The 24,847-nt window shown below is 39.9% G+C and overlaps 1 protein-coding gene across 1 annotated transcript; it reads left to right on the forward strand.

Moving 5' to 3' along the window:
• Positions 1-710: 710 nt before the first annotated feature.
• Positions 711-20,243, forward strand: LOC147840226 (uncharacterized). Its single transcript, XM_087286836.1, has 16 exons — positions 711-774; positions 2,054-2,085; positions 2,720-2,766; positions 2,857-3,172; positions 3,558-3,638; positions 4,246-4,334; positions 5,441-5,537; positions 7,178-14,775; positions 14,870-15,917; positions 16,012-17,059; positions 17,154-17,285; positions 17,561-17,690; positions 17,781-17,861; positions 18,300-18,386; positions 18,753-18,809; positions 19,037-20,243. Exons 7-8 carry the CDS (start codon positions 5,442-5,444, stop codon positions 13,922-13,924), a joined length of 6,843 nt encoding a protein of 2,280 aa, XP_087142962.1. The 5' UTR covers positions 711-774; positions 2,054-2,085; positions 2,720-2,766; positions 2,857-3,172; positions 3,558-3,638; positions 4,246-4,334; position 5,441; the 3' UTR covers positions 13,925-14,775; positions 14,870-15,917; positions 16,012-17,059; positions 17,154-17,285; positions 17,561-17,690; positions 17,781-17,861; positions 18,300-18,386; positions 18,753-18,809; positions 19,037-20,243.
• The last annotated feature ends 4,604 nt before the right edge of the window (positions 20,244-24,847 follow it).

Consider the following 24,847-nt stretch of genomic DNA (forward strand, 5'->3'; position numbering starts at 1 on the left):
GAACTCGGGTCGCTGGCTTTGAAACCGAACGCGCTAATCACCAGACCACGATGGCGCTATTGAACTGCTTGGATGGGAACAAAGAATAAGTATTGCACTGTTATCTGCTGCTATTGGTGTCTACTCTTTTTTTTTTACCCTACTCTTTCTCCTCTTTTTAGATTTCTGATCAAGTTATGTCAGACTTATTAATGTAGTGAATCATCTGATTTTTATTAAGCAGGTGTAATAACCATTAATATTAATTAATATTCAGTAAGGTGCCGCTGTTTGGGGTGAAATGATAGTTACGTCATCATTAACCTGCGGGCTGCAAAGCGCGCGCGCGCGCGCGCGCACACACACACACACACACACACACACACACACACTCACAAACAGAGAACAATTATTTGAATTCAGACATTTTTATTTACTGTAATACATAAAGATGGCTAGATTCAAAATGGAAGATGGTAAACAATGTCTCTGAGTTATTATTACAATTAATTTACCTGTGTTTTATAAATAAATAAATAAATAAATAAATAAATAAATAAATATATATATATATATATATATATATATATATATATATATATATATATATATATATATATATATATATATAAAATGCACACTTTTTTATTTAGGCACTACAAAAGTCACACTTGAAAACGGGTGTGGTCCTCTCCATAAATGGAGAAAATCTTAATTCTGCAGGTTGATTGGCTGTGCCTTGCCTTCTATTGGCCAACGATGATGAGCCGGCTTTAGGTTCCAGAACTTTCTGCGGTGAGTAGGTTGTTTTAGAGGTTTGCTCTTATAATTGCTGTTTAACCTTCAATTAAAACATGTATATTAAAAAAAATAGATTGTTGTTGCTTGTAATGGATGTAAAAGTAGCCATTCATGTCCTTTAGTGGGATTTCTGGTGTGCATGATGATTCAGGCTGAAGCCGTTGTACTAACGGTTACATCTTAACTTTATGCAGGCTGCTTTGTCACGTACAGTCACTTTATACTGTAATACATTTTAAACTGAAGTCGCGATTAGAAAAGGTACGATTCAAGTCGCAAAAGCTGCGATTATTTCGATAAATAACGTTACTGTGGCGAGGGCGGCCCATTAAAACATCCTACTAACTATCGTCAACGTACTTAATCAGCAGCCGACCGTTACAGCAGAACCCACGAGCTTGTATTTCACTGATATGGAGATAAAATGAGAGCTGTGAGCTAGAGGTCTGCATTCCCGCGGCCCGCGGCTGTACTGAAGCTGAGAGCGAGACGCTGTGTGTGTGTGTGTGTGTGTGTGTGTGTGTGTGTGTGTGTGTGTGTGTGTGTGTGTGTGTGTTAGACATTTGACCTGCTTGCTTAAGGTAACGTGTCCTCTCGGCTATTACAGCGAGTCTTGTCGTTAGACACGCATGAGCATGTTACCCTGCAGCTGGAGTTTTCTTTACCGCGTTTATCATGAATCAGCTGTGATATCCGCGCTATTAAGACTGTAACCGTGGCCGTTTGTCCGTATCACCGTCACTCCGATGAATAACTCGAGCAGCGGTAACCGCAGTCGAGAAGAATCGCAGCCCTTTCTGTTGCGTGTGGGAACACAATGACCGATTATAGGTGTTTAAGAACTTGTTCGACAGCGCTAAAAAAAGCAATCGAGATTATATTTACATTAGTTTATTTGTTGTAAATGCTCTTGTCCTGTGCATGTAGTTTAGCTTTGTTTGAAACATTCAAGAACAGTGTTTTCTTTCAGCAGGTAAAATAAACGAACAAATGATATGTAAATGTACAAATTATACATTTTATTGCAAGAATTTTTGTGCTGTGAATTAAAATCTAAAATTGTGTATGGAAAGCATTGTCAGTGCACTGTGAATGTCGTGAAATCAATATAAAAAAATGTTACACGATCTAAATGTAAAGGTTTTATACATGTTTACTTCATATTGCAGAAAGAATTTATGTAATTGACATTAAAATACAAAAAAAAAAGTCATTTCCCTAGTACAAATGTGCTTTCTATGCAACATGATTGTTTCTACTTTTATCTTTTTAGAACTTTTTCACCAGCTATCCATCCTGTGTCAGGTAATGATTGAATATATTGAAAGGGTAAAAAGAAGAAACATGCTGTACTTACAAAAATTCTGGATTTTTTCAGCAGTTAAACTCACTTTTTGTATTGTAATCAGTTTTTAAGATAACATTAATTTCATACATTTATCAGACCACTACTATAATATGACTAAGGGGGGAAATTAAGTGACCAAACATTCTGTTTCTCCAGATTTGTTAGTTTTGGGCTTGAGTTAAAGGGATGGTTCACTCAAAACTGAAAGTTCTGTCATTTACTCACCCTTTATGTGTTTCATGCATTCTTCTGTTGAGCAAAAAATATACTTTCAAGAAAGCTGGAAACCTGTAACCATTTACTTCCATAGTATTTTTTCAGTTAAGGGGTCTGTTTTTCCTCCTGAGAAATAATGGTCTGTTTTCCCCCCTACATCACTTTTCTGAGCATCTTTTGCAAATGACTCTGATAGTATGTTTTTTTTTGCAAATTGGCTCCTTTAAAAATAGATACATTCTTTTGATATGTCCCTAACAATTCATTTTATTTACAGATTAACTATGTTATTGATAAGTGATGTTTAACATGGAGAGAAGGTAATGCATAGTTGACATTAATTTTCATTAAAGTTATTTTTTGTCCCTTTTTCAGAGAGACTCGCCAGATATTCCAGATTCTTCACTGCACTTTGCATCTTGGTGAGTGTTGGATAACATTTTTATTTCAAATATTGAGAAAACACTAGTTGTTGCATTGACCTAATTTGTTCTATTTTCTTTATTTTTCAGGTTTCTTGTGAAAAATAAAGCAACTACTTCTGTTGTTTTATTTTTCAGTGTTCTCCATTTTTACAGGGATAACGTTTCTTTTGTTTTAATAAACTTAGCATTTTGTAATTTATATATTCTGTTTTGTTTAGTAGTTTTTTTTTCTGCATTTTTTTTTTATATAATTTGTTTTTTGTTGTTATTAAAAAAAAAAAAAAAAAATTCAAAATTACACGCTGTACTGTCTTCTATAGTTGCTAACCTCTGTTTTCTTCCAGTTACTACAGGTTTCATCTTCTCAGGTTCTGCAGTGCTTTGCATCAGGGGACGTTTTAAAGTATGTGCCAAAGAGAAAATTATTGGTTTGCTTTTTTAAATGTCTCCTAATGTGGCAAAAGTCACCTCATATCCTAAAAATTACTATGAATAACTACAGGCCTAATTGTAATCCCAGAGAAACGGTTAAGGGGTCTGTTTTTCCTCCTGTGAAATAATGTTCTGTTTTCTCCCTACATCACTTTTCCGAGCATCTTTTGCAAATGACTGATACTATATTTGTCGCAAATTGGCTCCTTTTAAAAATTGAAATGCTTTTGATATATCCCTTATTTATTTTATATACAGATTAAGTATATTGTTGATAAGTGATGTTTAACATGAACAGAAGGTAATGCATAGTTCACATTAATTTACATCTAATGTTGCTTTTTGTTCTTTTTCAGAGAGACTCACTACATATTCCAGATTCTTCAGATACTACTCATCTTAGGTTCTGCAGTGCTTACATCGGGGGAAGTTTTAAAGTATGTGCCAAAGAAAAAAACATTTAGTTCGCTTTCTAAATGTCTCGTATTGTGGCAAAAGTCACCTCATATCCTAAAAAGTACTTTGATGTAACATCATTTCTGTACATTTTATTAAGTTTATTTTCAACACGTAAATAATTTTAGTTTGGTTTGTCTGAAAAGTGTTATTCCACGGAATATGGATTTTTAAATTTTTTTTTTTTAATTTTGTAAAAATAAGTACAGACATGCCTGGAAATACAAAAAAAAGTGTAAAAGTACTTTAGAGTGAAACAACAATTGGTTTACTGAAATGCATAACTAGGTCTAAGTTGTAAACCCAGAGCACAAGTTAAGGACTCTGTTTCTCCTCCTGTGGAATAATGGCCTGTTTTCACCCTATACATCACTTTTCCAAGAATCTTTTGCAAATGACTCTGATAGTATATTTTTCGCAAATTGGCTCCTTTAAAAAAATTGATAAATGCTTTTGATCTATCCCTAACTATTTATTTTATATACAGATTAAGTATATTATTGATAAGTCATGATGTGTAACATGGAAAGAAGGTAATGCATAGTTGACATTAATTTTCATTAATGTTATTTTTTGTCCCTTTTTCAGAGAGACTCGTCAGATATTCCAGATTCTTCAGATACGACTGGTTTTCATCTTGTCAGGTTCTGCAGTGCTTTCATCGGGGAAGTTTTAAAGTATGTGCCAAAGAAAAAAACATTTAGTTAGCTTTCTAAATGTCTCGTATTGTGGCAAAAGTCACCTCGTATCCTAAAAAGTACTTTGATGTAACATCATTTCTGTACATTTAATTACATTTATTTTTAACACGTAAACATTTTTATTTTACTCATATTTTATCATTTTTATCATTTTATTTGAAAAAATTCACTGTAATTTTGTGATTTAAAATACACATTTATAAAATACAAAACACCTTTAAAAAAACTCAATGAAAACTCGACCAACATAACTGTGTGTGTAATGTAAATGTAAACATTGTACATACAAGATTGCAACTTTCTTACAATGTTATTGATTTTAGTCTTCATGCTTGTAATGGCATATGTTCCCGGAGATCCACCTTCCTGCCTTCCAGCTGCAATCTTCACATTGGTCTTTGATTACCAAGTGCTCCTTCAGATTCTTATGGTGCTTTTACACTAGCATTTTAGGTCCGCACCTGAGTTGTTTGACATCTGAATACGATACGTTTGGCTAGTGTTAACAGATAGACGCGAGTTACACTCTGTACGTTCAAAACCAAAAGATTCAGTAAAAGCAGAACGACCGCCATGTGGTACGTCTTCCCACAGCTTTGCTGTGTGTCCGTCACCTAGCAACAGCCGTACACAAAACAACAGCTCGATGACGCAAGCAAACTGTGGTTCAGAAGGACAAAAAGACAGTGTGAACACAAACAAGCCTGGAAGATGGCAAGGGGGAACAATTAAACTTAAGGTCCAGGCGATTGAACCAAGTGTGAAAGCACCCTTAGTTAATTTAGTTTAGTTTGATCAGCATTAGAGCTGAACTCGGTATTAAAAACAAGAGCTTTTTATTTTGGCATTTATATTTATATATATATATATATATATATATATATATATATATATATATATATATATATATATATATATATATATATGTATATATATATATACATATATATATATATGTATATATGTATATATATATATACATATATATATATATGTATGTATATGTGTATGTATATGTATATATGTGTATATATATATATTTGTTTTAGACTTGTGTTTTTTTTTTTTTTTTTTTTTTCCAGCATGCCACGAAAAGGGAAGAGATCTCAGGCTCAGAAATTGCGCTGGAAAAAGATAGACCTTCAAGATGTAAATACCAGCCTATCCTGCATTAAAGAGGTAATAATGAAATATGTCTGTAATTTTTAGAAGATTTGTACATGACTTAAAGCAGCCATTTACAAATTTAATGAATTTTTTTATTACATGGTGAATTATTTTCCCGTCACAAAGCCTTAATGGGATAGTTCACCCAAAAATGAAAATTCTGCTATTTACTCTTGACATGTGCCAAAGCATTCTGTTGAGCACCGTATAAGATATTTTAAAGAATGTTGGAAACCTCTAACCATTGTCTTCCATGGTTACAAGTTTACAACCTTATTATTATTATTATTATTATTATTATTATTATGTTTAAGAAAAATAAATTGTGTTTTACTGAACTTAAAGGCTTTTGTTTGGAAGTGATTGCAGAATTGTTACATTTGGCCAAGAATTCCTTTAAATTTCTCTTAATTACAATAATTCGTAACACTTTATAATAAGTACACACTATGAACCATTTATTAGCAGGGTTTCCGTGGGGTCTTAAAGTCTAAAATTTAAAAATCTAAATTTAAGGCCTGTTTTAGGTCACTGTTCTAGATCTTAAATATTTTGCATGGGTCATTTTTTTTCCCGATGTCAACACTACATCTAATGCTTATTTTAGATGTTTTTGTGGTGTTGTACTTTACTAGTCCAATTCTTATTTGCGGTATTATAACTACAAATGAGACCAGCATCCACTAGCTTAATTGCATGTGGTGAATGTTACGTTATCGCTGTGTTTGCGAAGGTTTGCTTTGGGTGCACACATCTTGATTTCGGCTGGCGGAGCTCACAAAATGTTTTGAGAATCGAGTGAACAGTTCGTGCAGCGCCGCGTTTAATTTCAGTTGAATATGAAACACTTTGAAGACATTTTTTTTCTCAAATGGGTATGACTGTACATGTTAATGTGTCCTTCTGTCAAATCAACACCAAATAATGTTCTAATCAAGTACACAAACTAAATGTTGTTTGAACATAACTTTTTTTGGTTTAATGGTGTGTAAACAATGTTTTGCGTTTAAATGTTTTTTTTTTTCAACAAATATAACTTCATATAAATTCAGTTAAAAAGAAATTAATATGAAATGTGCACTTGACCAACAGTTTTATTTATTTGTTTTTTCTTAGTTCTTAACTGTAGATCACTAACATGTAAGGGATGTAAATTACCATGGCAAGTGGTTTGTTACCCCTTGTAGAATCTGTTATGGTGTGTGTTGTGGTAATTGTCTGAAAAAAAATATATATATATTGTTTTGGAATGTTAGGGTAATACTTTATCAAATAAGTCTTATGCAAATAATTACATTGTATGTATAATGACAATGCACATAAATGTACAGCATGTATGTCTGTGTATACACGCATACATATACATTTATGCATACATGTACGCATGTGTGTGTTTTAATATAGCCCTGTTTAAACCTGGTTTCACCTCCCAATGCACAATAATAGGTTGTTATTTTATTTAATTGTTATTGTTGTCTTTTTTTCTGGCCACTTTATGTAAGTGGACAACTAAATACAAAATAACACATTTTGTATTCTTCTTTTGGAAAAAAAGATTAAGTTTTGATATGCTTTGGGTTCAAAAACGATAATACCACTTGTATAAAAACAATTTTGTCTAACAATCTAATAAAGTACATGTTTTTTTGCAGGTTGAACAAACGAGTACCAGTGCTGCTGTAGGCCAGTCTCCTGTTAGACAATATGAGGAAAGTGGGGGTAATGAACCCAAAGTTGTGTCAGTCCGGGCGTCTCATTCTCAGGCTGATGTTCGATATGATGAATTCTCAAGGAATCACCAGTGTACCTGTGTGTCACTGACATTCTTGGCCAGTCACAGTGCAGGGCATCAGTTTAAGATGTCGGATCTTGACAGAGTTTTAGAGGAAGGGGATGCCTTGTATGTCAGCGTTAAAATGCAGCTCATCGCTGAAAACAGATTCAGTCATGACTATCTGTCCATGGAGGAAGTACCTTTTGGACTTTCAACATTTAACCAAACATACAATGTTCAGAAGTCGGAAGTCAAGGTTGGATTTTTTCGAGCCAAAGGTTCCCCCGACATGGAAGAATGGTTTTTGCCTCTTGCTGAAAGACTGCAGTGTCTCGCAGTGGATGTCACGCATGCACTTTTAATAGTTTCTTCAGAATGCATTGCGGTGTTTAGAGATGGATCAGGCAGATATGGATTCTTTGATCCACATTCAAGGACATTTGAAGGAGAAGAGGCCCTGGCTGGTGGTGGAACAGCTGTCATGTTAACTTTTACTCGCCTAAGTGACATGACTGACCAAATTCTTAAGCTCTTCAACCATTGCCGTGATGACCAATCCTATGAATTCATGTCTGTGTCTTTTGAAATGGAGCAACAGGCAGGCCAGCAGCCTTTACCATCAGCTCGTGAACCAATTTCACAAGTAATCTCAGTTCTACCAGAACCAGATGGAAATGCAGCTGTTCCCAGAGCAGCTGAAAGCCGCCAACCCATGGTAGCCAGAGTAAATAAGGCACGGAGAAGAAAAGAATTGCGTAAAGCAATTGATAATTTAAAATCCAAGGACACAGCTAAATCTTATGTGAACCGAAAACACAAACAAAGAGATGATGAGAGGGGCCAGTATTCCGCCTGTTTGCAGTATCGGCAAAATAAAAAAGAAGCTCTTAAGCAAAAGTATGGTCAGGATGCTCTCATTAGAAACACAAAGAAAAGCTACATGGCTAGACGATACAGAGATGAGATTGTCCGATCTAAAAAGAAGGAGGATATGATGAGACGATATCGCACAGATCCTGTATTTCAGAAAAAAAAGAGAGCATACATAGTCAGGAGGTACAGTACAGATACTGTCTTTCAGAAGAAAATGAGAACGTACATGATCCAAAGGTACAGTACTGATACTGTCTTTCAGGCAAAAATGAAGGATTACATGAAGAGGAGGTATACAAGTGACTCTCAATTCAGAAAACATCACATTCTCCGATGTACTCTCCACAAGAACCAGAAGCTTGCTAGTGATGCTACATCACGTATTCTTCATCAGTTGCAATGTGCACTGAGGATTAAAAGGAAATATAAGATGTACATCCGCTCCAGCCATGAAACAGCCCAGCCAACAGTCAGCAAAGTGATGGAAAGTGCAATTCAAGCATTCCAGTGTAAGATCCAGCAAGGTCCTACATACGTCTGCACTGTTTGTCACAGAGCCCTCTTTCCAGACCAGGTCAAGGCCTGTGACCGGTCAAACTACGAAAAAGATGTTCAACTTTCATCATTTTGCTTGACCAAGCAGTATGTACATACTTGCGACAGTGCCTGCTCAGATGATTGCACTGTTCCAGAGGAAAGAAGACGGGAATGGATCTGCCACACTTGTGACAGCCATCTTAAAAGAGGACACATGCCTTCAATTGCAGCAGTAAACAAGCTTGAACTGCCACCTATCCCTGCAGAATTGGCTGAGTTGAATGTACTAGAACGTCAGCTTATCGCAAAAATCTTGCCTTTTGCAAAAATAGTTGCACTGCCCAAAGGACAACAGAGAGCAGTTCATGGTGCTGTTGTGTGTGTACCTTCGGAGGTGGAGAACACTGTAAACTCTCTGCCAAGACCAAGAAGCGAGTCCCAGCTCCTACAGGTCAAGCTGAAGAGACATGTCAGTTTTAAAGGATACCAGCACTTCCATACTGTAAATATGCACAGCGTGCTGGCAGCTTTATCTAAGCTGAAGGAAATGCATTCAGAGTACAAGGATATCTCCATAACAGAGCCTGAGGTATCTGAAGATCAGTTTGACGAAGACATTAATGCAGCAGAGGATAACCAAGAAGTTGGCCATTCTGAGCAGGAGGAGCAACACGTTAGTGTGGAGGAAAAAGACGAACTTAGACCCGGTCTCACCTTAGATACGTGCATGCAGCCACCAGACATTGCACAGGACATCTTGTCTTACGGTGAAGGGATCTTTAGTATCGCACCTGCACAAGGAAAAAAGCCTGTTGGATTTTTTAAAATCCCAAAACTGGAAGCCATGGCATTCCCTGTCCAGTTCCCCACGGGAGAGAACACAATCGACGAGGCAAGGCAGACAGCCATTTCTCCTAGCATGTACTTCAACGTCAGATTGTTTTGTGTTGATGCCCGATTTGCAAGGGATCAAAGTTACCTTTTCTTTGCACAATTTGTGACAGAAACGCAACTGGCAAGAAACAGCATGTCCATTCAGCTTCGAAAAGGTAAACCCATTACCAGAGATGGCCGAAGAATCTCCAATAGGATGCTTCAGGATTCCGATGAGGTTGAGAGACTTGTTCACAACAGGGATGCCACACGATTCATGCAGCCCCTGAGAGGCTCTCCAGCCTATTGGGAGAAGACGTTGCGAGATCTCCAGGCCATGATTCGACAGCTGGGGACACCTACTTTCTTTTGTACATTCAGTGCAGCAGAAATGCGATGGCCTGAGATTGTGACTGTAATCAAAGCTCAACAAGGCGAAGAAATTGACTTTTCACAGCTTGACTGGGCGACGAAATGTGAAATCCTTAGGAGTAATCCTGTCACTGTCATGCGCATGTTTGAGAAGCGTGTGGATGCATTAATGGCTCACCTGCTTTTGTCACCTGCACAACCCATTGGTGAAGTGGAGGATTTCTTTTATAGAGTGGAGTTTCAGGCGAGAGGAAGCCCACATATTCATCTGCTTGCTTGGGTAAAGGATGCCCCAGATCCAGAGGAAGATAATGATGAGACAATTTGTGACTTCATCGACCGTTACGTATCGTGCAAGCTTCCAGATCCCAATGTTGATCCTGAGCTTCATAAGATTGTGACAGAGGTTCAGCTTCATAGCAAAAACCACTCAAAGTCATGCAAGAAAGGCAAGGTGGTGTGTAGATTTGGATTTCCAAAACTACCAATGCCTAAGACCATGATCACTCATCCAATGCCAGAGCGTCCTGATGAGGGGGATGATGAACCTACTGACTCGGCAGCCAAGAAGAAAGCAAGGCGAGATGCGGCTAAAAAAGCAATGAATGAAGCCAAATCAAAACTCAAGCCTTTGTGGGATTTGCTGAATGATCCCAAATCTTCCTTCGACAATTTGTCAGACCTTCTAACCAAGTGCAATTTGTCCATGGACGATTACCTGAACTATGCTGAAGGACTCACCACTGGCAGTGCAGTTCTTTTGAAGCGTGATCCAAAGGAGACTTGGGTGAATGGCTACAATCCTGATTTGCTCAGGGCGTGGAATGCGAACATGGATATTCAGTACATCCTAGACGCTTACAGCTGCATCATGTATATGCTGTCCTACGTTTCAAAGCCGGAGCATGAGATGAGTGGCTTTCTAAAGAACGTTATCCAGAGTGTTCGTGAAGCCAACGTTAATGAAGAGGACGAAATGAAGCACATAATGCAAGCCTATGCCAAGCACCGGCAAGTAAGTGCTCAGGAGTCCGTTGCGCGAACATGCAGCTTGCCGTTAAAGAAGTGTTCACGAAGTGTCGTGTTTGTTCCGACGGATGACGATGCCCTCAAGATGAGTCTGCCCATAAGTGTGTTGCTGAACAAAAATCCTGAATCGGAGGACGTCTGGATGTCAGGTTTAATAGAAAAATACAGAGCAAGACCTCTAACGTTGGAGTTTGAAAAAATGTGTCTTGCGGACTTTGCATCCAATTACCGTGTTGTGTACGGTCAGCAAATTAAAGGAAAAAATGTCCTCCGACTGCTTCACGATATGGGATTCATTCAAAAGAGGACTGTTGGCAAGCCTGCAGTTATCAGATATGCTCGCTTTTCAGAGGAGAAGCAACCAGAAAAATTTTACGGAAGAATGGTGAAACTTTACGTTCCCCATCGCCACAATGCAGAGCTGAAACCCGAGGATTTTCCCACATATCAGCTATTTTATAAAAGCGGATTTGTGGAACTTCCTGGACATCCTGGTCTCCGGTTCCCTGTCTGCGGCATAGTAAAGGCATACCAGCAGAGATATGAAAAGCACGGCAAAGTCGTAGATAAAGCATTTGAACAACTTCAGCAGGAAGGACCATCTGAGAGTGCTTGGACAGCTTTTGCACCAGAAGTTGAAGTGGATCGCCTGGAATGCATAGCTGAGCAAGAAGACGTCGGTCCAGAGGAAGACGAACAGGATGAGGTTCCTGAATTCCAGCCTCGTAATGAAGATGGCGACGGAGTTGCACCACGCATAGAGGCGCCACAGATGAGTGTCGAGTTTGTCAGGAAACTCTTTAGAAGTTTAAACAAGACACAGGCAGCCATATTTTACACCATTCGGCAGTGGTGTCAGAACAGAGTATGGGGACTGAATCCAGAACAGTTTTTTTACTTTGTGTCCGGTGGTGCTGGATGTGGAAAGTCGCACGTAATCAAGTGTGTATACACTGAAGCAACAAAGATTCTGCGACAACTTCCTCAGCTCCGGGAGGATGGAGATCTCTCCATTCCTACAGTGCTTTTGAGTGCATTCACTGGAACCGCAGCGTTTAACATTTCTGGAAAAACTCTGCATTCCATTCTAAAGCTGCCAAAGAACCTGAAGCCACCCTATCAAGGGCTTGGGAACTCTCTTGATGATGTACGAGCAGAATTACGTCATGTGGAAATCTTGATTATTGACGAAATCTCTATGATCTCAAAAGATTTTTTTGCGTACATCAACTGGAGGTTTCAACAGATCAGAGGCAGCAAGAAACCCTTTGGGGGCATTTCTGTCATAGTGGTGGGAGACTTTTATCAATTACCACCCCCAGGAAAAGCCAAGCCACTCTGCGTTTACGAAGAGGATGTGCTGGACTTTTGGAAAGACCACTTCCAAATTGTAACCCTCACGGAGATCATGCGGCAGAAAGAGGACCTTTCATTTGCCCAGCTTTTAAACCGACTGAGAGTGAAACGGAAGTCTGATGCTCTTAAAGAAGAAGATAGGTCCTTGTTATTGCAAGCTGTGAAGAATCCCCAAGACTGCCCACGGGATGCATTGCACATATTTGCAACCAACAAGGAAGTCCACAGTCACAATTGTGAGACGGTAAACGCTCTTCATGCTGACATCGTAACCATTGATGCTGAAGACTACCGAAAAGACCCAAGAACAGGAGGTATGAAAAGGCAGACTAAACCTGTGATGGGTAAAAAAGACAACCTGCTTGACACCATACAAGTTGCAGTGGGAGTCCGCATAATGGTAATTAGGAATCTGGATGTCGAAGATGGACTCGTCAATGGATGTTTTGGAAAAATTGGAAACATTGTGACTAAAACAAGAGACGGAATTGCATTTGTGCACATGCTTGGAATTCAGCCCGACAATCCAAATGCTGGGCAGAAATACAGACGACGGCTGCAAGGTGAAGAGGACACTTTAGTCTACATCGAAAGATCAGAGGAACCTCTGAAGAAAGGAACAGTCCGTCGACAATTTCCAATCAAGTTGGCCTACGCATGCACCGCTCACAAAGTTCAAGGCATGACCATGCAATCGGCTGTAGTGTCACTAAAGAAGATTTTTGAGCCAGGAATGGCCTACGTTGCCCTTAGCCGAACAACCTCACTTGGTGGTTTATACATCAGAGACTATGACGAGAAAAAGATCTATGCTGATCCGGAAATCACAACCTCGTTGGAGAGGATGAAAATGGCAACGCTGGAAGGCATCATGCCACTTTTCCACTTGAAGAAAACCAACACCAATCTGTTAGAAACACTTATCATTGTGCATCATAACACAGAGGGACTCCAATCACATATAGAAGACATCAAACACCATCATGAGCTGCTTCTATGTGATATCTTTTGTGTTACGGAAACGCACCTCTCCGGATCATGCATCTCATCACATGTCCAGTTGGAAGGCTTTAAGATGTTTGCAAGAAATAGACATGCGTCTTACTCAACCCTTCCAGAAATGGCAAAGAAGGACTGTGGTGGAGTTGCAATTTATTGCAAAGAAGACATCCAGGCGGAACCTCGACACTTTATACACCACGTCACCGACCTGGAGTTTGTCGTCATCAAAGTTGATGCACCAGTGACTGCAACAATTGCTGCGGTGTACAGGCCACCAGACTTTAGTCTGGGAAAATTTTTGCCAAACATCAGGGGCCTTCTTGATTATTTGGAAATGATGAAGGAGAATCCCATAATTGTCTGTGGAGACTTCAACGAAGACCACCTCTCGCCTGGAAAAAAGCCCATTCTGGAGTTGTTTCAATCCCAACAATACCAACAGCTCATCACCATGGCAACCACAGAGAAACAAACACTGTTGGATCATATTTATGTTTCTCATCCAGACTTGTGCATGCAGTCAGGTGTTTTACACACCTACTATAGCTATCACAATCCAGTGTATTGTGTTTTGCCTAAATAATTCAGCCAACAATCCAAATGCTGGGCGGACATGCATACGCAACTGCAAGGTGAAGAGGACACTTAACTCTACATCGAAAGATCAGAGGAAACTCTAAAGAAAGGAGCAGTTCGTCAACAATGTCCAATCAAGATGGCTTACACATGCACAAAGTTCAAGGCATGGCCATGCAATCGGCTGTAGTATCACTCAAGAAAATTATTGCCGTATTTGCAACCAACAAGGAAGTCCAGAGTCACAATGCTGAGATGGTAAACTCTCTTCATGCTGACATCATAACCATTGATGCTGAAGATTAACGAAAAGACCCAAGAACAGGAAGAATGAAAAAGCAAACTAACCCTGTGATGGGTAAAAAAGACAACCTGCTAGGCACCATACAAGTTGCATTGATTGGGAGTCTGCATAATGCTGATCAAAAATGTGGATGTCAAAGATGGACTTGTCAATGGATGCTTAGGAAACATTGGAAACATTGTGACCAAAACAAACAGACTTCACCAAAGACCACCTCTTGTCTGGAAGAAAGCCCATTCTGGAGTTGTTCCAATCCCTACTATACAAACAGCTCATCTCCATGGCCACCACAAAGAAAACGAACATTGGCCTACGTCTTTGACATGAAGTCAGTGTGCCACACAGAACCGGGAGACAAAAGACCTGGATAGAGCCTGATTATCAGCCACTCGTCTTTTACTTGGTGGTGTGTGCACAGTTGCGTGAAGGCGGTGTGTCGTACCTGAGGTGGATGCTGTGTGATGAGAGTAGAGTAGGGTCAGCAGCAAGGGACATCAGGAGGATATTGTGGCATCTTCAAAGTTTACAAAGGGCAGTGACGGCAGCAACAGTTGGTGAGTAGTACAGTGGCTTTTTAAATGTTCCATTATTTTATGTCTTTCCTTTGTATTTGTGTTTGACATTTTGTACTGAATTTATGACTTGCAGTGGCGATGCTGGTTCGAGCCTCAGCTGGGTCAGTTGGTGTTTCTGTGTGGAAGATGCAAGAACAGGATAGATGAAAAAGCAAACTAACTCTGTCATGGGTAAAAGAAGACAACCTGCTAGGCACCATACAAGTTGCATTGATTGGGAGTCTGCATAATGTTGATCAAAAATGTGGATGTCAAAGATGGACTTGTCAATGGATGCTTAGGAAACATTGGAAACATTGTGACCAAAACAAAATACAGACTTGCATTTGTGCACATGCTTGAAAATCAGCCGACAATCCAAATGCTGGCCAGAAATACATACGACAACAACTGCAAGGTAAAGAGGACACTTTACATCAAAAGATCAGAGGAAACTCTAAAGAAAGAAGCAGCCTGTCAACAATTTCCAATCAAGATGGCTTACGCATGCACCACTCTCAAAGTTCAAGGCATGACCATGCAATCGGCTGTCAAAAATCACAACCTCGTTGGAGAGGACAAAAAATGGCAACGCTGGAAGGCATCATGCTACTTTTTGACTGGAAAAAAAACCAACAACAGTCTGAAAGAAAAGCTTATCGTTGTGCATCATAAAGCAGAGGGACTCCCATCACATATAGAGGACATAAAACACCCATCACCAAACATCATGGGCCTACTTAATTATTTGGAAATGATGGAGAATCCCATAATTGTCTGTGGAGACTTCACCAAAGACCACCTCTTGTCTGGAAGAAAGCCCATTCTGGAGTTGTTCCAATCCCTACTATACAAACAGCTCATCTCCATGGCCACCACAAAGAAAACGAACATTGGCCTACGTCTTTGACATGAAGTCAGTGTGCCACACAGAACCGGGAGACAAAAGACCTGGATAGAGCCTGATTATCAGCCACTCGTCTTTTACTTGGTGGTGTGTGCACAGTTGCGTGAAGGCGGTGTGTCGTACCTGAGGTGGATGCTGTGTGATGAGAGTAGAGTAGGGTCAGCAGCAAGGGACATCAGGAGGATATTGTGGCATCTTCAAAGTTTACAAAGGGCAGTGACAGCAGCAACAGTTGGTGAGTAGTACAGTGGCTTTTTAAATGTTCCATTATTTTATGTCTTTCCTTTGTATTTGTGTTTGACATTTTGTACTGAATTTATGACTTGCAGTGGCGATGCTGGTTCGAGCCTCAGCTGGGTCAGTTGGTGTTTCTGTGTGGAAGATGCAAGAACAGGATGGATGAAAAAGCAAACTAACCCTGTCATGGGTAAAAGAAGACAACCTGCTAGGCACCATACAAGTTGCATTGATTGGGAGTCTGCATAATGTTGATCAAAAATGTGGATGTCAAAGATGGACTTGTCAATGGATGCTTAGGAAACATTGGAAACATTGTGACCAAAACAAAATACAGACTTGCATTTGTGCACATGCTTGGAAATCAGCCGACAATCCAAATGCTGGCCAGAAATACATACGACAACAACTGCAAGGTAAAGAGGACACTTTACATCAAAAGATCAGAGGAAACTCTAAAGAAAGAAGCAGCCTGTCAACAATTTCCAATCAAGATGGCTTACGTATGCACCACTCTCAAAGTTCAAGGCATGACCATGCAATCGGCTGTCAAAAATCACAACCTCGTTGGAGAGGACGAAAAATGGCAACGCTGGAAGGCATCATGCTACTTTTTGACTGGAAAAAAAACCAACAACAGTCTGAAAGAAAAGCTTATCGTTGTGCATCATAAAGCAGAGGGACTCCCATCACATATAGAGGACATAAAACACCCATCACCAAACATCATGGGCCTACTTAATTATTTGGAAATGATGGAGAATCCCATAATTGTCTGTGGAGACTTCACCAAAGACCACCTCTTGTCTGGAAGAAAGCCCATTCTGGAGTTGTTCCAATCCCTACTATACAAACAGCTCATCTCCATGGCCACCACAAAGAAAACGAACATTGGCCTACGTCTTTGACATGAAGTCAGTGTGCCACACAGAACCGGGAGACAAAAGACCTGGATAGAGCCTGATTATCAGCCACTCGTCTTTTACTTGGTGGTGTGTGCACAGTTGCGTGAAGGCGGTGTGTCGTACCTGAGGTGGATGCTGTGTGATGAGAGTAGAGTAGGGTCAGCAGCAAGGGACATCAGGAGGATATTGTGGCATCTTCAAAGTTTACAAAGGGCAGTGACAGCAGCAACAGTTGGTGAGTAGTACAGTGGCTTTTTAAATGTTCCATTATTTTATGTCTTTCCTTTGTATTTGTGTTTGACATTTTGTACTGAATTTATGACTTGCAGTGGCGATGCTGGTTCGAGCCTCAGCTGAGTCAGTTGGTGTTTCTGTGTGGAGTTTGCATGTTCTCCCTGCATTCGCGTGGGTTTCCTCCGGTTGCTTCAACTTCCCCCACAGTCCAAAGACACGCGGAACAGGTGAATTGGTATAGGTTAAATTGGCCTTTGTGTGTGTGTGTGTGTGTGCATGTGTGTGAATAAGTATGTCCAGATGTTTCCCAGAGATGGGTTGCGGCTGGAAGGTCGTCCACTGTGTAAAAATGGGCTGGATAAGTTGGTGGTTCATTCTTCTGTGGCGACCCCGGATTAATAAAGAAACTAAGCCGACAATAAAATGCATGAATAAATGAATTATTTTATGTTTTTCCTTTGTATTTGTGTTTGACATTTTGTTCTGAATTTATGACTTGCAGTGGCAACGCTGGTTCGAGCCTCGGCTGGGTCAGTTGGTGTTTCTATTTGGAGTTTGCATGTTCTCCCTGCGTTCGAGTGGGTTTCCTCCGGTTGCTTCGACTTCTTCAACAGTCTAAAGACACGTTGTTTGTACTGCCTTGTAATACAGTCACATTTTCAGCATAATGTTAAATCTTAGTCTCATTCAAGTGTTGTGTTTTTTTATGTTTTTACTACCAGAAGACCCAAGAAGATGTGTTGACTGAGAAAACAAATGTCCTGCAGTATTGTTGAGGAAGACATCTGCCTAACTATATATTGGTGAGCATGCTGTTAGGATCACGCCATTTAATTGTAGTGTGTGTGTGTGTGTGTGTACTAATATGTATTGAAATTATAAAACAAACCAGTTGTCATGTTACAAAAGATTCTATTTTAAATATTGTTTAAGCTTCCTACAAAAAGAAATGTAAAAAATATATATTTCCACAAGTTAAGCTGCATAAACTAAGAGACATTATTAAGGAGGTTATTCACCTAAACATTTAAATTATCATTTACTGGAGTTGCTTGCTTCTTGAACTCAATACTTGAAAAATAAAATAAATAAAAAGCTTTTAAAATCTTAAAAGTTATGGAAAAAAAGCTATTGACTTTCTATGTATTTTCTTTGCATCACTATTATTGTTAATGGCTGTTTTAACTAGTGCTTGTGTATATAGCGTTCTTATTATTGATTCATCAATCTCATGGTTGTAGGAGAAGACCAGGTGTATGCGCACTACGGCATTGCAGAATGATAGACCAGAGGAAGAACATCTCTAATACAGAGGTATTCTGAAACAAGTGAGTTATGCCGTTAAAAAAAATTCTATTTGCAATATTGTTTAAGCTTTCTCTAAAAGGAAACTTTTACAAAATATTTCCACAAATTAAGCTGCATAAACTTAGAGGCATTATTAAGGTGTTTATTCACCTAAACTTTTAAGTTGTCATTTACAGATATTCTACTCGTTTCAAATATGTCTGAGTTGCTTGCTTCTTGAACTCGAAATGCTTGAGAATGCAAAAAAAATCTTTAATGTTGTGGAAAAACAGCATTGACTTTCTTTGTATTTTTTGCATCCACTATGAATGTTAATGGCTGTTTTTTAATGGTGCTTGTGTATATAGTGTTCTTATTATTGATTTTTTTTAATCTCATGGTTACAGGAGAAGACCAGGTGTTTGGCATTGCACACCACAGCATTGCAGGATGACGGACCAGAGGTATACTTTATTAGTACTCCTAGAAGAGTCTTGTGGTTCAGTGCATCTTGTCATAACTTGTGCTTTGTCTTTAAGAAGTCTTTAGGAAGTATGGACTTTGTAAAACCTTAGATTTTAAAGTAAACTGTGATTCTCATTTTCTCTTTGTTCCTGAAGTATCCAAACAATCAAAATATATTTTTTTTACTAATAATTTTGTCACATCTGTTTTGCCTCCTCTTCCTCAGGATATAAAGTCTGTGCATGCCAGATCCAGAGGCCAGATGGTGGAAGACGGTTTCCTGCAACATTTAGATAATTTTAACGTTGTTTAAAAATGTTATTAGCTTATACATTTAAAAAATGTTGTTACGTGCCACGCCCAAGGAAGATGGGTACTCCCTTGCTGAGTCTGGTCTTTCCAAGGTTTCTCTCCAAACTTTTTGGAGTTTTTTTCCTTGCCACAGTCGCCAATGGCTTGCTCACAGGGGGTGTTGTGCCAAGTCCTGTCTTCCCCTCGGGTCCTTTATCTTTAAACTTAGATTCCATAGTAATTTAGCCATACAAATGTTAATAAAAAGGAGCTTAAAAGTAATTTAAAATAAGTAAAAATAGGCTTAAGAGTACAAATAAAGCTTAGTCAATCATATCATCACAATTTAGGATATTTATATGCAGCTTAGGTTTGAATGTATTTGCCATTAATAAATACTAATGAGTAAAATGTTTGCTCCATAAACTATTTAGTGTTATAAATCAATGTAACTTTTTTTTTTTCTCAGATTAGAGCCGCAAATTATTTGCAGAAAGGGACAGTAGGTCAGGTAAAAATTGATAATCATCACATATGGTCAAAGTACATTTTTACTTTAAACAACGTAAAAAAAGAATAAAACCCATTAGCATTTAGATCAGTTTCTTAGGGCACTTTTAATATTAATTAATTAATTAATTAATAATAATAATAACAAAACTTTTGTGTTTATAGCTGGCATGGTCTTTATTAAATAAACATTCCCAGCACCAATTTATAGCAAATAATCATGTCATTTTATTATTATTAATTAAACCATGTTTAGCAGGGTGGTTGAACTGCAGAATTATTTATAAATTTAACTCTGCCACTGTACACAGTATGTGATAGTGCACTGAATGAGGTTTTAAATTAAAATCAACCATATTAAATGCACATATATATAATATTATATAATTTATTATAATATATAATTAATATATATTATAGTATAAAAATTATAATAATTTACAATGATGTGTTTAAGAAAAACATCCATTTTGGAATTAAACAGTCATTAGGTAAACTTTATTATTGCTCTATTGCTTAATTCATTATTCTAACATTTTAGTAGGTGTGACTGGGATCAGACTGGTGGACAGGATTTGGCACAACAGGCTTTTTTTTTAATCGATTTAATAAACAATTTGGTTTAATTGGCACAGTCAGCTTGTTTTGTCTTTATTGAATGTCTGTCAATGCTACATCACTATTGACTTTAAGAAGCAAGTATTCAGTACTACAAATGCTAATTGCATATGTTAGATTAAGCACAGTCTACCTAAATGTGCTTTAACCTGTGCTATGCTGTAAGCATTAAGGTTTTAGGTGATGGTATGATTTATTTTTTAAACATAATAACAGTTTTGCAACTGCATCTGATACACAGATGATTGTAAGATGCAAGTGGTTAAACAAATTTGGACCCATGTTGAATTACAATATGTCAAGGGAAACAATGTTGCTACTTTACTAGTATTGTGGTTATCCTAGACACAACCATTTGTTATTGAACCATGGATGCAGAGTCACAACGGCTTGAGGACAGGTATGACTTCTGAAGGGTGATGACAACTTTAATTCAATGGCTTATTTTACATTTATAAATAAAATGGCTAACAACCAAAAATCCCCATAGACTTAACATGGGCACAAAATGACTTGCAACAATATCTAGATTAGTAAGTCTTAGAAGCTTGAGAGTGGCCTCATTTTACTCGGCCTGTCAAGTCAGTATTCAGTAGTGACAACAAATTTGTAAACACCCCCTAACAACCATATAACAACATAAACGAGCCATATTTTAGCACAGGAATATCGTAGAAAGACAGGGTTTGGGTTCTTTTGATGCAGGTTGATCAAATCTCTATTGTCTTCACCTATTACAAAGGTGTTGCCACACCCTAGCAACCATTTACATTACCCTAGCAACCACATAAACACATGAATTTAACCATTTCTTACCTTTCCACTGCTATTTTGCCCAGTTAGTACCATTTTGTACCCCATCGATTTGCCACGCAAACCCCACTCACATTTCCTTTAGGAAATGTACAATTCTAGTTAATGGGGTTTGCCATAGGCAAAGTCCATTCTTACTATTGTGGTTTATTATTAATGGGGTTTGCCATAGGCAAAGTCCATTCTTACTATTGTGGTTTATTATTCTGTCTTCTTCTTCTTCTTCCGTACACTTTTTCGGCGCGTAACTAGTCCCGCAGCTTTCGTCCCAGACCCTTGAAAGTGGGCTCAAATCGTGCGGCTTTATCGGGAATGGTGTGCTATGACTTTTGTAAGGGGTGGGTGGTTTTGGGGCCCCGCAGGGGCCCCAAAACCACCCCCCAAAACGCATTGACTCAACATTACGCCCAACTTTGACAGATTATAGCGCCAAGTGTGAAATTCATAGAAATATGGGATTCACAGCATCTGTAGGGGGTTGCAGCCTAAGTGAGAACATACCCCGCAAGGGGGTATAAGTTGCACCCCTGGGGCTCTAGGACGTCCCAAAGTGCTCCCATTGACTTACATGGGCCCATTGACTCCCATTCATTTTCTAGACACTCGTAGATACTATTCCCGGAAATCGCCGTAGCGCTAACAGTGAATATCGTAGAGACATGGGATTCGCGACATCTCGAGAGGGTTATAGGAGGCTTCAAACCACACCCCGAAAGGCGGTAAATGTTGTACCCCTGGGGAGCTAGGACGTCCCAAAGTCTCCATTGACTTTACATGGAGCCGAACTTTAACCAATCACTGCGTCCATTGTGAATTTCATAGAAATATGGGATTCACAACATCTGTAGGGGGTTGCAGCTTAAGTGAGAACATACCCCGAAAGGGGGTATAGGTTGTTCCCCTGGGGTGCTAGGACGTCCCAAAATGGTCCCCATTGACTTTACATTGCCCATTGACTCCCATTCATTACATTGACTCCCATTATAAATGTCATATGTCAATCACTGGACATAGCAGTGTCATACTGACTTGGGGGTGGCCTTATTTGACTCAGGCAACCAATCAGCATCTCAATATGATTTTGAAGCTCACAAGCCACGCCCCCCAAACCATTTAAAGACCCTTAATAACTGCCCCATTGACTTAACATGGGGTGGGACGTCCCATTGCACATCCCATTGACTTCCATTATAAATGTCAACATTACATAGGAGTGTCATAGAGACATGGGGGTGGGCTTATTTGACTCAGGCAACCAATCAGCATCTCTTTATGATAATGAAGCTCACAAGCCACGCCCCCAAATTGGTCCCATAGACTGCCATTATAACTGGCCTACATGCATATCTATGCTTAGCAGTGTCCTATTGGCTTGGGGGATGGCTCATCTGACTCAGACAACCAATGAGCATCTCAATATGATAATGAATCTCACAAGCCACGCCCCCAAATTGATCCTATAGACTGCCATTATAACTGGCCTACATGTGTATCTTTGCTTGGCAGTGTCCTATTGACTTGGGGGTTGGCTCATTTGACTTGGACAGCCAACCACATTCAAGTTCACTCTGTAACCTCGCCCATAGCAACAAAACAGAGTACCCTAGCAACCATTCATCAATAGCTATATCTCTGCATCGGAACATCGTAGAGACTTGGGGATTGGCTCGTTTGACTCATGCTAGCAAACGGAACTTCCTATATGCTACACATGCTAGCAGTGACTAGCTACATGCTAATATTGACTAGCCATGTACTGTAACTTGCTAGAAATGCTTACTAAGTATAAATATTTTATCAGGCATGTATGTGAGGCTTGCCTAGTAACCACCCAGGGTACCCTAGCAACCGCCTAGCAACCACCTAGCAACCGCCTAGTAACGTCTTAGTAAGGGCCTAGCGACCACTCAGGACACCCTAGCAACCGCCTAGCAACGCCTTAGCAATTACTCAGAATACCCTAGCAACCGCCTAGCAACACCTTAGCAACCACCTAGCAACCACTCAGGACACCCTAGCAACCGCCTAGCAACACCTTAGCAACCACCTAGCAACCACTCAGAACACCCTCGCTACCGCCTAGCAACCACCTAGCAACCACTCAGAACACCCTAGCAACCACCTAGCAACACCTTAGCAACCACCTAGCAACCACTCAGGACACCCTAGCAACCGCCTAGCAACCACATAGAATACCCTAGCAACCACCTAGCAACACCTTAGCAACCACCTAGCAACCACTTAGGACACCTTAGCAACCACCTAGCAACTCCTTAGCAACCACCTAGCAACCACTCAGAACACCCTAGCAACCGCCTAGCAACCGCCTAGCAACCACTCAGAACACCCTAGCAACCACCTAGCAACACCTTAGCAACCACCTAGCAACCACTCAGAACACCCTAGCAACCGCCTAGCAACCACTCAGAACACCCTAGCAACCACCTAGCAACACCTTAGCAACCACCTAGCAACCACTCAGGACACCCTAGCAACCACCTAGCAACACCTTAGCAACCACCTAGCAACCACTCAGGACACCCTAGCAACCACCTAGCAACCACTTAGCAACCACCTAGCAACCACACAGGACACCCTAGCAACCACCTAGCAACCACATAGAATACCCTAGCAACCACCTAGCAACACCTTAGCAATCATCTAGCAACCACTTAGGACACCTTAGCAACCGCCTAGCAACACCTTAGCAACCACCTAGCAACCACTCAGAACACCCTAGCAACCGCCTAGCAACCGCCTAGCAACACCCTAGCAACCACCTAGCAACCACTTAGGACACCTTAGCAACCATTCAGAACACCCTAGCAACCATTCAGAATACCCTAGCTACCAAAACAAATACATTGTACCCCATCGATTTGCCACGCAAACCCCATTCACATTTCCTTTAGGAAATGTACAATTCTAGTTATAATTATTATTCTTAATTCCGCCCAAAGTTCGGCGCGTAACTAGTCCCGCAGCTTTCGTCCCAGACCCTTGAAAGTGGGGTCAAATCGTGCGGTCTTATCGGGAATGGTGTGCTATGACTTTTATAAGGGGTGGGGGGTTTTTTGGCCCCGCAGGGGCCAAAAAACCACCCCAAAAATCCCATAGACTTAACATTGAGCCGAACTTTGACGAATCACAGCGCCGAGTGTGAATTTCAGAGAAATATGGGATTCACAGCATCTGTAGGGGGTTGCAGCCTAAGTAAGAACATACCTCGCAAGGGGGTAAAAGTTGCACCCCTGGGGCTCTAGGACGTCCCAAAGTGCTCCCATTGACTAACATGGGCCCCATTGACTCCCATTCATTTTTCTAGAACAGCACTAACGCCCCCGCGAAATGGGACGACCTTTAAAGCGTCATAGCGCCAAGTGTGAAATTCGTAGAAATATGGGATTCGCAACATCTGTAGGGGGTTGCAGCCTGTATGAGAACATACCCCCAAAGGGGGTATAAGTTGTACCCCTGGGGTGCTAGGACGTCCCAAAGGGGTCCCCATTGACTTTACATGGCCCATTGACTCCCATTCATTTCTTGACTCGCATGTCAATCACATTACATAGCAGTGTCATACAGACTTGGGGGTTGCCTTACTTGACTGAGGCAACCAATCAGCATCTCAATATGATTTTGAAGCTCACAAGCCACGCCCCCCCAAACCACTTAAAGACCCTTTATAAGTGCCCCATTGACTTAACATGGGGTGGGATGTCCCATTGCAGATCCCATTGACTTCCACTATAAAGGTCACACATCTATAACATTACATAGGAGTGTCATAGAGACATGGGGGTGG

The sequence above is a fragment of the Danio rerio genome, chromosome 16, assembly GCF_052040795.2.
Source record: "Danio rerio strain M-AB ecotype USA chromosome 16, GRCz13ab, whole genome shotgun sequence".
Classification (NCBI taxonomy): domain Eukaryota; kingdom Metazoa; phylum Chordata; class Actinopteri; order Cypriniformes; family Danionidae; genus Danio; species Danio rerio.